Here is a 10,424-nt window from a genome sequence, read left to right as displayed (position 1 = left end):
GCTTGGGAAAAAACAGCTGGGGGGGGGTGTGTCAAAATTCCCCGGAAAAAGCACTTTTATGGCCCCCCCCAGGGTGTTGGCCAGGGCTGGCCCCACAGCTCTGCCTGGCGTTGGGGGGGGGGGGGGTCTGTGGTGCTGCTGCCCCCCCCACCCTGCGGTGTTTTGGGGTGCTGAGGCCGGGCTGGGCTTTCCGCAGAGTCTCGTAACTTCAGCGACGATCGCATGGTGTGTCGGGAAATCCGGCGTAACTCGGCCGGCTGCCTGCGGATGCGGGATGAGTGCGAGAAATGCCGGGAGATCCTCTCCGTGGGTGAGCCGGGACGGGACGGGGACCGTGAACGGTGCTGGGGGCGGGGCAGGAGGGACGCGCGTAGGGGAGGAGATGCGGTGGGGTGCGAGGGGGTGCATGCGGCGGGGGCTGGGGGTGAGCCCTGACACCCCCCCCAAACTCCCCCCCCCCTCCCACAGACTGCTGGCAGACGGACCCTGCCCGGAGCCAGCTGCGGGAGCAGCTGGAGGACGCGCTGCGCCTGGCCGAACGCTTCACCCGCCGATACGACGACCTCCTCCGCGCCTTCCAAGCCGAGATGCTCAACACCACCAGCCTCCTGGACCAGCTCAACAGCCAGTTTGGCTGGGTCTCGCGTTTGGCCAACGTCACCCAAGGCACCGACGGCTTCCTCCAGGTCACCACGGTGAGTCCCACCGCCGCTGCGGCACGGTCAGAGGGATCCAGTCCCGTCCCGTCCCCCCTCCCCGGGCAGGGCCGGCGGCCACGGAAAGTGGGTCAGGGGGAGAAAGAAGCGATTGTGCGCCCGACCGGCTGCCTCTCGGCATAATAGCCGGCTGCAGGGCCGGGTGCCAGGGCCAGGGGCCGGCGCGGGGGCTAACCCGGCTTTCCCTGCTTTGTCTCCCCCCTCTCCAGGTCCTCTCCAAGGCTCCCAACCTCGAAGACCCCTCAGCCCCCCCCGACACGCAGGTGACGGTGCAGCTCTTCGATTCGGAGCCGCTGTCCCTCACCGTGCCCGGGGACATCTCCTGGGAGGACCCCCGCTTCATGGAGATCGTGGGCCGAGCAGGCGCTTCAGCACTACAAGCAAAATACCATGTGAGTCTGGGACCCCCCCACCATCCCTGTGGACAGGGCTGGGGCTGGGGGGGGGCCACGCCATGGCTCACCCCCTCCCGTCTTTACTCCGGCAGAGAGTAGCCGGGTGTTGCTCCCCATCGCCGCCGCAGCCCCGGTGCCCCAAGCCCCCTCCGCTGGCCCGTCCCCGTGCCGGGGGGGGGTTGAATGCCGCTGCCACCGCCCTCCCCCCCCGCCACCGCCGCTGCTGGGGTCCCACCGCGGGGCCCCGAACAAACAGAAAATAAAGGTAGAGTCAAACACCCCGACTGTGCTCTCCGGTGCATCTTTGGGACGAGATCCGCCGAGCAAATAAATGTCGCAAAAAGCAGCCGTGTGTGCCTGGGGCCAATCATCGGATATTGCAAAATGCCGGGGGGGGGACACAAGGACACAGCTCCCCCCAAACCCGGTCCGGCAGGAGCCCCCCACAAGGACCCCGGGGCTCACTGCCTTCTCCCACACCCCAAGTGAAAGGGGTCTGGGTGCTGGGTCCTCAGCCAGCCTGGGGGCCAGACCCCCAGCATCCCCCCCAGGACCCTCCCCACAGCCAGCACAGACCCCCAGCGAGCCAGCCATGGGCAGATGCACTTTATTGGGGGGAGACACAGGTCGGGGAGCAGCGGGGCCAGCCCCAACCCCAGCCTCACCACCACCCCCACCCCCCGCCCCAACCTGAGCCCCTTGGGAACAGGGGCAGAGGCTTCAATCTCCCCCAGACAGCTGGCTGGGGGGTCCGCTCCCCGCCGGGAAGGGCAGGCACAGCCTCGCCATCCCCTCCGAGAGCCCCGGCAGCGAGGCAGGGGAGAGGTTTCTCCTGCAAACGGCAGCAAGACGGGGGCCGGCGTCACCACCACCGCGCCGATCGCCTCCCGACGAGGGGAGGAGAGAGGGTCCCCGGGGGAAATAAACCCCGGGGTCAAGCCCGACACGGGGGCAGCGGTAGCGAGGGCTCAGCTCTCACTGTTGATGGCCGTGTTCTCCCCACGTAGCAAGCCCTCCCGTTCGGCCACCTCGCCGGTCTCCTCCACGTGCCGGGGCAGGCGGGCGAGCAGGGGTCGGTGCAGGCCGTTGTAAAGAGCGGCACCCACCAGCAGCACCCCAAAACCCAAGATCTCCAGGCCGTGGAAGGTCTCCCAGCCCACGGCCAGGCTGACGGCCCAAATGACGAGGGTGCGGAGGCTGTCCAGCACCATGCGGGTGGTGGCACTGATCTCCTTGGTGACGCTGATGCCGGCGAAGTTGAAGAAGGCGATGCTGCTGATGTTACCCAGCAGGGCCAGGGCGATGAGGGGCCGGTGGCCGATCTGGCAGAAGGCGTCGAGGGCGTCTTCCAGCGTCCGCCGAGGGTTCCCGCTGAAGCTGCCCGCCGGGATGTAGTACATGGGCACCAGCAGCAGGGCCAGGATGATGAAGCCGAAGAAACCTGGGTGCGAGTGGGGGTCAGACGGTCAGATGGGTGCTGGCCCCAAGAACCACCCAGGGCTACCTATCCCCCCCTGCCCCAGCTAATTCTCCCTGCCCTGTGGGACCCAAGCCCCCGCCCCAGCAGCAGCCCCTTCGCTGCCTGTGATCCCCCCCAGCACAAAGCAGCCCTCCCCAGGCTGGGTTTGCGGGATCCAGCACCCCTCGAGCGCTCAGCCCCCCTGACGATGTCGCAACAGACCTTCGTGCCGACGGCCCGCAGCGGGTGCACGTCGTGCTTGTAGACAAACTTCTCCTCCAGCACCATCTGGATGGCGACGATGACCTGCGCCATGATGATGAGCAAGTCGCCTGTGGGGAGGGGAGAGAAAGGAAAGGAAGGGGAGAGAAAGGAAAGGAAGGGGAGAGAAAGGAAAGGAAGGGGAGAGAAAGGAAAGGAAGGGGAGAGAAAGGAAAGGAAGGGGAGAGAAAGGAAAGGAAGGGGAGAGAAAGGAAAGGAAGGGGAGAGAAAGGAAAGGAAGGGGAGAGAAAGGAAAGGAAGGGGAGAGAAAGGAAAGGAAGGGGAGAGAAAGGAAAGGAAGGGGAGAGAAAGGAAAGGAAGGGGAGAGAAAGGAAAGGAAGGGGAGAGAAAGGAAAGGAAGGGGAGAGAAAGGAAAGGAAGGGGAGAGAAAGGAAAGGAAGGGGAGAGAAAGGAAAGGAAGGGGAGAGAAAGGAAAGGAAGGGGAGGCTGAGCACCCATCTCCTTGCCCACTGGATGGGCAGCATGGCTGAGCCATGCCCGGAGAGCCAGGCACACGCCCTGTGGGAAGTTATTTTCTCCCGTGGCCATCCCGCCTCCCCCATGGGCCACCACGTACCAGTTATCACCTCGCTGAGCTTGTGTTTCTGGTCGTGAGAGCTGTGCAAGTCAGCCAGCCCCACGACCACCAGCCCCACGATGGTGACCAGGATGCCCAGCCACTGGCTCAGCTCCAGCTTGCGGCCCAGGAAGGCCACAGAGAGGAGCCCAGTGAAGATGATGACGGATCCTCGCAGCATCTGGAAGCTGGAGGCACTGGTCATGTTCAGGGCTGGATGGGGAGAGACAGACCCATGAGTCGCACACACATGCTGCTGGAGCTGGCTAACGCCACCACCCCTCTGCTTAAGGGTCTGCTGCGTAATTAAGAGCAGATCAGTGATTAACGGAAGGAAGAGGCAGCAACACTGTCCAACCCCACTCCTACTTAGAGCTGGCAGCAGAGAGGCTCGTGCCAAGACGCGGCCCCGTGTCCCTGCTCCATGGAAAGCCTGTGCCCCGAGGAACACGGCTTACTGAGCGCTGCCACAACTCGCTGCGTGGGTGGGAAGGGTTTGCTCAGATCCCTCTAACCGGCTTCAGGGTCATTCCCCCCCCAAAACTGAATGCAGTGTGGAGTGCTGCAGCCCGACAGCCAAGTCCGGCCCCAGGCATGGCCAGATCCCCACAGGGCAAGCGGGGGACAGAGGCAGCATCCCCGTCCCCAGCACTTACCCACGTACATGATGCTGGTCCCAGTCATGTCGCAGAGGGCGGGGGGCAAGAAGAGCAGCGGGCTGAAGGGCTGCGACGGGGCCATGCTGGGCTCTGGCCTCCACCGATCCCTCCACACCAGCAGGTTAAAACACCCCCAGGCAGGAAAATTCACCCAGGAACATGCCCACGGCCTGTGAGAGAGGCAGGTGAGGGGGGCTGGCCCTGCTGGCAAGACCCGTCCTGCCCTGGGTGGGGGGCTCACCTGCAGGAAGGGGTGCTGGAAGCCATGCTCCTCCGTCCCGCCGCAGCCGGTTGCGCTGAAGTTGTCTGCCCACCTACAAGGCAGAGGAGAGGACGGTGGTTAGAGCAGGGGGCCGTGGGGAGCCGGAGCACACCCCAAGAGCCAGCTCAGGGCTGTCGTGCGGGTCACCAGCCCCCCGAGGTGACAGCTCCAGGGACACAACATCCACAGGGATGGAGACAGCAGGGAAGGAGACACCACCGTGGCTGCCCCAACCTGCCGGCAGCTCCTGGCCCAGCTCCCAGCCCTGAGTGACAGGCAGGGAAACGGACACCGCTGTGTTGCACAGCCCCGCAATCCGGCGTCCCCGTGCTCGTTGCTGCCGGCACGTGCGGCCAGAGCCGGCCAGCAGCACCGTCACCTGCCGGGGAGACCAGGACAGCGTGGTGGGGGGGTCACCCCGAACCCTTCCCTCCTCCCTATGTCACCAACCTTGAAGACTTGGGGGCTAAGGGACACAGGACCCATAAAAGATGATGGATCACAGGCTGGGGGGCAGCGGCTCCCACTGCTTACATCCCCAGTCACAGTTTTGGGGCACGAACTCCCTCTTTTGGGTATTCCAAGCAGCACAGAGGGCAATGCTGGATAAACACAGGCTGCGGCACAGGGCCCCACGGCCCGTTTTGGCAAGGATCTCCCCTCTTCAGGGACCATGCGTATGGGGAGGGGACCCCAGCCTCTCGGTGGCTGGCTGGCTGCCTGCCCCCAGGACAGCCCCAGGGTGGGGGTGCACCCCAACACAGGCAGGCAGGCACCCAGCTCCCCCCCTGGCTGCTTTTTGCTGATGCCGAGCGGCCGCAGACCTGCTGAGCTTGGGGAAAAGGAGCACGAGCGGAAGGTGGGGCAATCCCCAGTCTGTCCCTCACCGATCGGCAAGGGGCTTTTCAGCCAGGCCAGCAAGATTTCAGCGTGAGTCAGCCCCGGCTGACACGCCGCAGCCCCTCCGCCACGGGCCAGCTCGGGTCTGTGTTTCGCAAGAGGCTTTGTCGGGCCACACACGGGTCTCGTGAGCTGGCCGAAAGGTCGGTGCCATCTCCCAGCTCTGCCCTGCCCCACGAGGGTTCCGTGCCTCAGCTTCCCCATCCGAGGACCTCGGCCTGCTGCAACATCGGGGCCAGCTGAATTCTAGCCACCCGGCAAAACCCTGCTGACGTCCACGCGTCTGTCCGGTGGCAGCGGGATGAGCCGGCCTGGCAGGTCAGCCTTGCTGGGGCACCTCTGGGGAACACCATCCTCATCCTCACTGCGAGGGCTGGGAGCACCCCAGGGTGCTCTGGGGGCTCCCCCTACGAGGGGGCTCGATCCAGACCCTACTTGGCTTTTGGGGCACTTGCACAGCTCGTCCCCAGCGTCCCAGGGCCAGGCACGGCACCCACAGCGGGAGACCCGCACCCCCCAGCAGCACACACAAGAGGGCTGGGGACCCCCAGCCCCCCCGGGCCGTGCAGCCCACCCCCCATTCCTCCCCCATCACCAAGAGCTGGACCCCCAAGCAGCAGCCCCAGTCCCTATGGGGCACCCCACAGCCAAGGCCTGCCCCCCCCCCCCCCAGTGCAATGGCAGCCCCCCGAACTGGGGAGCACTGGGCAAGTCCTGGGGCTCTGCCTCGACCGTGGCCCGGCCTGGGGCAGCCCCAGGGCCCCCCCCCCCGGTCCCTGCTTTGGGCTGGGGGTGCCGCGGGGAGGAGGCCCGAGAGGGTCCCCCAGCAGGACGGTGGGCCCAGCCCCGGGCCCAAGGCGGGCCGGAGCCGTTACGGGACCCCAGCCCCGGGGGTGCGGGTCCCCCCCCAGCCGCCGGGAGGACTCACTTGGCCGCCAGGGTGTTGATGGAGCCGGTGAGCAGCATGAGGGCGGCCAGGCCCAGCTGGTACCGGGACCAGGCCATGGCCCCGCCGCCGCCGCCGCCTCCCGCCCTGCACCGGGGCCGCCACCGCCCCGGCCACGCCCCCCGCGCGCCCCGCCCCCCGCTCCGCCCCGTCTAACCACGCCCACATGCACCCACGGCCCCCGCCCCGCCGCGCCTAACCACGCCCACACGCACCCCCGACCCCCGCCCCGCCGCCTCTAACCACGCCCACACGCACCCCCGACCCCCGCCCCGCCGCCTCTAACCACGCCCGCATGCACCCACGACCCCGCCCCGCCGCGCTTAACCACGCCCCCAGGCAGCCCCGCACGTCCCCAGGCCGCCGCCCTGCCGCCCACCCGTGCCGGTCCCCACCCTCGGGTCCCCCGGTGCCCACGCCGCGGTCCCCCGGTGCTCCGCTCCCAGGCTCGGTTTGCAGTGCCCGCCCTCCCCGTGGGCGGTGTGCCATCCCCCCGCAGTGTCACTCGTGTCCCCGCCGCGGCGGTGCCGGCAGATGGCGCCGGCGGTGCAGGATTGGGCTCCCCGCCGCACCCGAGGCTCGGGCCCCCCCCCCGCCCGTCCCGGGCCAGGCAGGAAGGCCGGACCCCCCCCCCGCCCCGGCCGGGGTTACCTTCCCGGGCCTGCCTGGGCTGCCCCTTTGCGGGGCTGGGTGGGGGTCCCGTCCCCCCCGGGCACCCTAGGGTGGGTGTCGGGGCCCCCACCCGTGGACGCAGCTCCAGGGCAGGCCCCCCCCCAACCCCGCGGGACTGTTTTTTTTTTGGGGGGGGGTGCAGTTCCCCCCTCAGCCCCATTCGGTGCCAGCCCTGGCCCCCCGGAGTCTCACCACCCCCCCCCCCAACCCCGACCGAGGGGGTGCGGGGGGGCCCCTCCACACCTGGCAGCGGGCTCTGCTGCCGTGTCCCCCCCCCCCCCGCCTTCCCTTCCCCGGGCCTCCCCGCCAGCCAGAGATAAATTGTTTTTCCATCCGACGTCAGCCCCGGCAGCCGTGACCCGTGGGAGGCCGCGGGGGCGGGGGGGGGCAGAAAAAACCCACTCCAAGGGCCTCGGCCAAGGCTGGCTGCGCCGGTCAGAGTTAACCCTTCCCGCGGCTGGGGGGGGCACGGGTGGGCAGGGCAGGCCTGGGCATCGCCTGCTGCCCTCGCCACCCCCCCCGGGATGCTGCGGGGAAGGGGGACCGAAAGGTGGCCCTGGGGAGGGATGGGGGGGTGGGGGGAGCCTTGGCTCTGGTGGCTTCGTGGGGGGGTGGGCGGGGGGGGTCCTCCCAAAACAGGGCTGGGGCAGAGCAGCTCCCCCAAACCCCACGGGACCGGGACACCCAGCTGGCACCCGCTGCCGTTCGGGCTGTGGATCTGCCTCCGGGACCCCCGGTGACCCCCCCGGTGACATCCCAAGCGCATCCCGATCCCCCCGGCGGGGATCCCTTGGCAGCCGCTGGGCCGCATCCGAAGGGAAAGGGCGAAGGCAGCAGGATGCGGCCGCCTCCTCCCGGCCCCGTCGACTTCTCCTTCTTTGGTGCCACCGAGGCCGTGGCCATTTCTCATCACCCCTCGCTCCAGCCAGCAAGACAAACACCCCCCCCCCCGTCCCCCCCCTCGTCCCCCCCCCTCCGTCCCTCCCTGCAGCCTTCGCCCATGGAAAATACCGGGCGATATGATGGCGGCGGGCGGGCAGGGGGCACAGCGGGGAAGGCAGCATCCCGCCGTGGGCAGCTCATGCCCGGAGAAGCCCGACCACGCGTCCCGCAGGGACGGCGGGCACCGTGTCACTTGCCGGTGTCACCCGTGGGGACGCTACGGGCTGGGCCAGTTGTGCTGGGCGGGGAGGGTGGGACAAGTGGGGATGGTCTCCCGTGGCCTCCCTCCTCCGGTCCTGGGATGGGGTGAGTGTCCCGAGGACACGCGGGGCGAGCGGTGGCAGAGCTGCTGACTTCCAAAGTAAGTCGCCTGCGCGATGCGCCACGCGCGCACGCGTGCCCACCTGGTGCCAGCCCCACACAGACACCCGTGTGGGGGCTGTCTGGGGTCCCCAGGACGGGAGGAGATGGGACATTAGGGACACCCAGCACCCTGCGGCTGGAGACCAGGAGGAGCGGGGACCGGCTGGCAGGGTGGAGACGGTGGCATCTCCTGCCCACACGCATGCATCCCTGCAGCTCAGTGCACATGCACCCCCCCCCCAGCAGAGATGCTCCCCGGCCCCCACGTAATTAATGAGGCCATGAGGCCCATCCCCTCATTAACAGAGCGCATAATTCTTCCATCTCCTGGGCTCAGCTCCTGTTTCTCCAGGCTCAGGGCCACCAGCCGGAGCGTTCCCATCCCTTCCCGTTCGCCCTGTGCGGGGGGGGGTTTGGTTCCCCCCCACCTTCAAACACACACTTTGCCCAGGGCTGCGGGCAAACGTGGGCAGGGACACCGCTGCCTGCCTCCACCTTGTCTTCATCGCCCGTCTCGAAAGCAGCTGCCCCGACGCCGGAGAAACCCGCGCCCAGCCCCGACGCCAGCTGAGGGATGGGGTGGCTCTTCCTCAGGGCACCCCCGTTTTTGGGCTGCAGGCAGGGGTCGGGGAGGGCAGCCCGGGTGCTGCTCCGGTGAGGTCAGGGAGGGAGTGACATCACCCCGGAGTGACATCACGCCACAGAGGATGCCGCGCTGCCCATGGAGGTGCCACCGGCTGCAGTGGCTTCTCTCTGCCCCTTGGGTCACCCCAGTGTCCCCATCACCAGCCCAGGGTCCCCAAGCCGGTGCCGCTGGCACTTCCCCATCCCGTGGCCGCATCCAGCCGGTGCAGTGTTCCTCCCCAGCACCTCTCCCCCAGTTCGGATCAGTGAAGGGGCAGGTTGGGGGCAGGGAGCGGTGACCCCCAGCATCTCCCCGTCCCCAGGGTGCCAAGTCCCGCAGCTGCCTCGGGTTGCCCTCAGCATCCAAAGGACCCTGGTGCAGAGCAATGAAGATGTTGAGGCCACGCGCGGGATAGGGAGAAGGTCAGGGTAACAAAAATAAGGGTTCCCACTCCCCAGCAGTGTCTGCTGGAGCTTTTTGCTGGGTTTAATGAGCTGGGAAGGGAAAACAGAAACATTTAATAAGACTTTTTGTTTTAAAATTAAACCCCTATTTACTGAAAATGGCTTTAGAAACCAGAGCAGCATGAGTTTTCATTTCTTTTTCTTTTTTCCCCCCATTAAAACCCTCATTTTCCCCTTTTCTCTACCTGCTTCCCACCCACTACCTGGCCCCTTTTCAGCCTTCACTCCCCACCCCTTCTCCTCCTCTTCTTCGTGGCTTGGAGGAGGCCACAGGATGAGTCCCGGCTGCCCGGGGCTGAGCTTCCCCCGCAGCCATGAGCGAGCGGCTGCGCTGCTTAATCCCAGGGAGGAATTTTAAGTCTCTCCAGCGGACTGTAAATATTTGGGCTACAGCTGACAAGGAAAATTTAAATGCTTTGAGAGGGAAAAAAAAATTACCCGGGATGAGACAGCGGGGGCAGATGGCTTGAGGCGCTCCTAAACCCCCTGGGACCTGCCGGGAGGTTCCTCCGCAGGGGACACCCCTCAGCCCCCTGCCATGGGGGTGTCCCAGCTCCCACCCCATCCCCTGCCCACGACAGGGACCTGCCCGCGCAGCCCTGGTCTGGCCGAGGAGGACCAGTCCCTGCGGATCCCTATGGCTTCCCTGGGGATGCTCCGTTTTCCCAAAGTGGATGGTGGGGCGGGGGGACCCGCTGGAGGTGGCCGAGCCTTTTGTCCTGTCACTGGGCACCACTGGGAAGATCCTGGCTCCATCCTCTTCCCCATCAGGTGTTTATAGCCATGGTGAGACCCCCCCTGAGCCTTCTCTGCTCCCCAGCTCCCTCAGGCTTTCCTCCTAGGAAAGATGCTCCAGTCCACCATCTTCATGGACTCCGTCCAGTATATCCATGTCTCTCGTGGACTGGGGAGCCCATAACTGGGCCCAGCACTCCAGATGTGGCCTCACCAGTGCTGAGCAGAGGGGAAGGGTCCCTTCCCTTGACCTGCTGACAATACGTTGCCTAATGAAGCTCCGAATACCCTCACCCTTCCTTGCAGCAAGTTGTTGGCTCATGGTCAACCTGGTGTCCTCTTCTGCCGGGGTGCTTTCCAGTCGGGTGGCCATCGCTACATGGGGTTGTTCCTCCCCAGGGGCAGGACTTGGCAATTCTCCTCACTGAACTTCATGAGGTTCCTCTCT

At 66.7% G+C, this 10,424-nt stretch overlaps 2 protein-coding genes across 2 annotated transcripts in view; one reads left to right on the top strand and one right to left on the bottom strand.

Moving 5' to 3' along the window:
- The window catches only part of CLU (clusterin), a 3,620-nt gene extending 2,225 nt beyond the window's left edge, over nucleotides 1–1,395 (top strand). The window contains 4 exon segments of the mRNA XM_052810324.1: nucleotides 176–310; nucleotides 469–695; nucleotides 926–1,108; nucleotides 1,204–1,395. Coding sequence (XP_052666284.1) covers nucleotides 176–310; nucleotides 469–695; nucleotides 926–1,108; nucleotides 1,204–1,374 — 716 coding nt within the window. The 3' untranslated portion in view covers nucleotides 1,375–1,395.
- Nucleotides 1,396–1,701: 306 nt separating this feature from the next.
- SLC35F6 (solute carrier family 35 member F6) lies at nucleotides 1,702–6,294 on the bottom strand. Its single transcript, XM_052809477.1, is given in 7 exon segments — nucleotides 1,702–2,554; nucleotides 2,794–2,902; nucleotides 3,409–3,621; nucleotides 4,065–4,194; nucleotides 4,196–4,237; nucleotides 4,309–4,381; nucleotides 6,158–6,294. Coding segments are annotated over 7 exon segments (1,119 nt in total). The 5' UTR covers nucleotides 6,235–6,294; the 3' UTR covers nucleotides 1,702–2,079.
- Between the last annotated feature and the right edge of the window lie 4,130 nt (nucleotides 6,295–10,424).

The sequence above is a fragment of the Harpia harpyja genome, chromosome 15 (genome assembly GCF_026419915.1).
Source record: "Harpia harpyja isolate bHarHar1 chromosome 15, bHarHar1 primary haplotype, whole genome shotgun sequence".
Classification (NCBI taxonomy): Eukaryota; Metazoa; Chordata; class Aves; order Accipitriformes; family Accipitridae; genus Harpia; species Harpia harpyja.
Note: the sequence above shows the minus strand (reverse complement) of the source record. Positions and strands in the feature narration are given on the sequence as shown.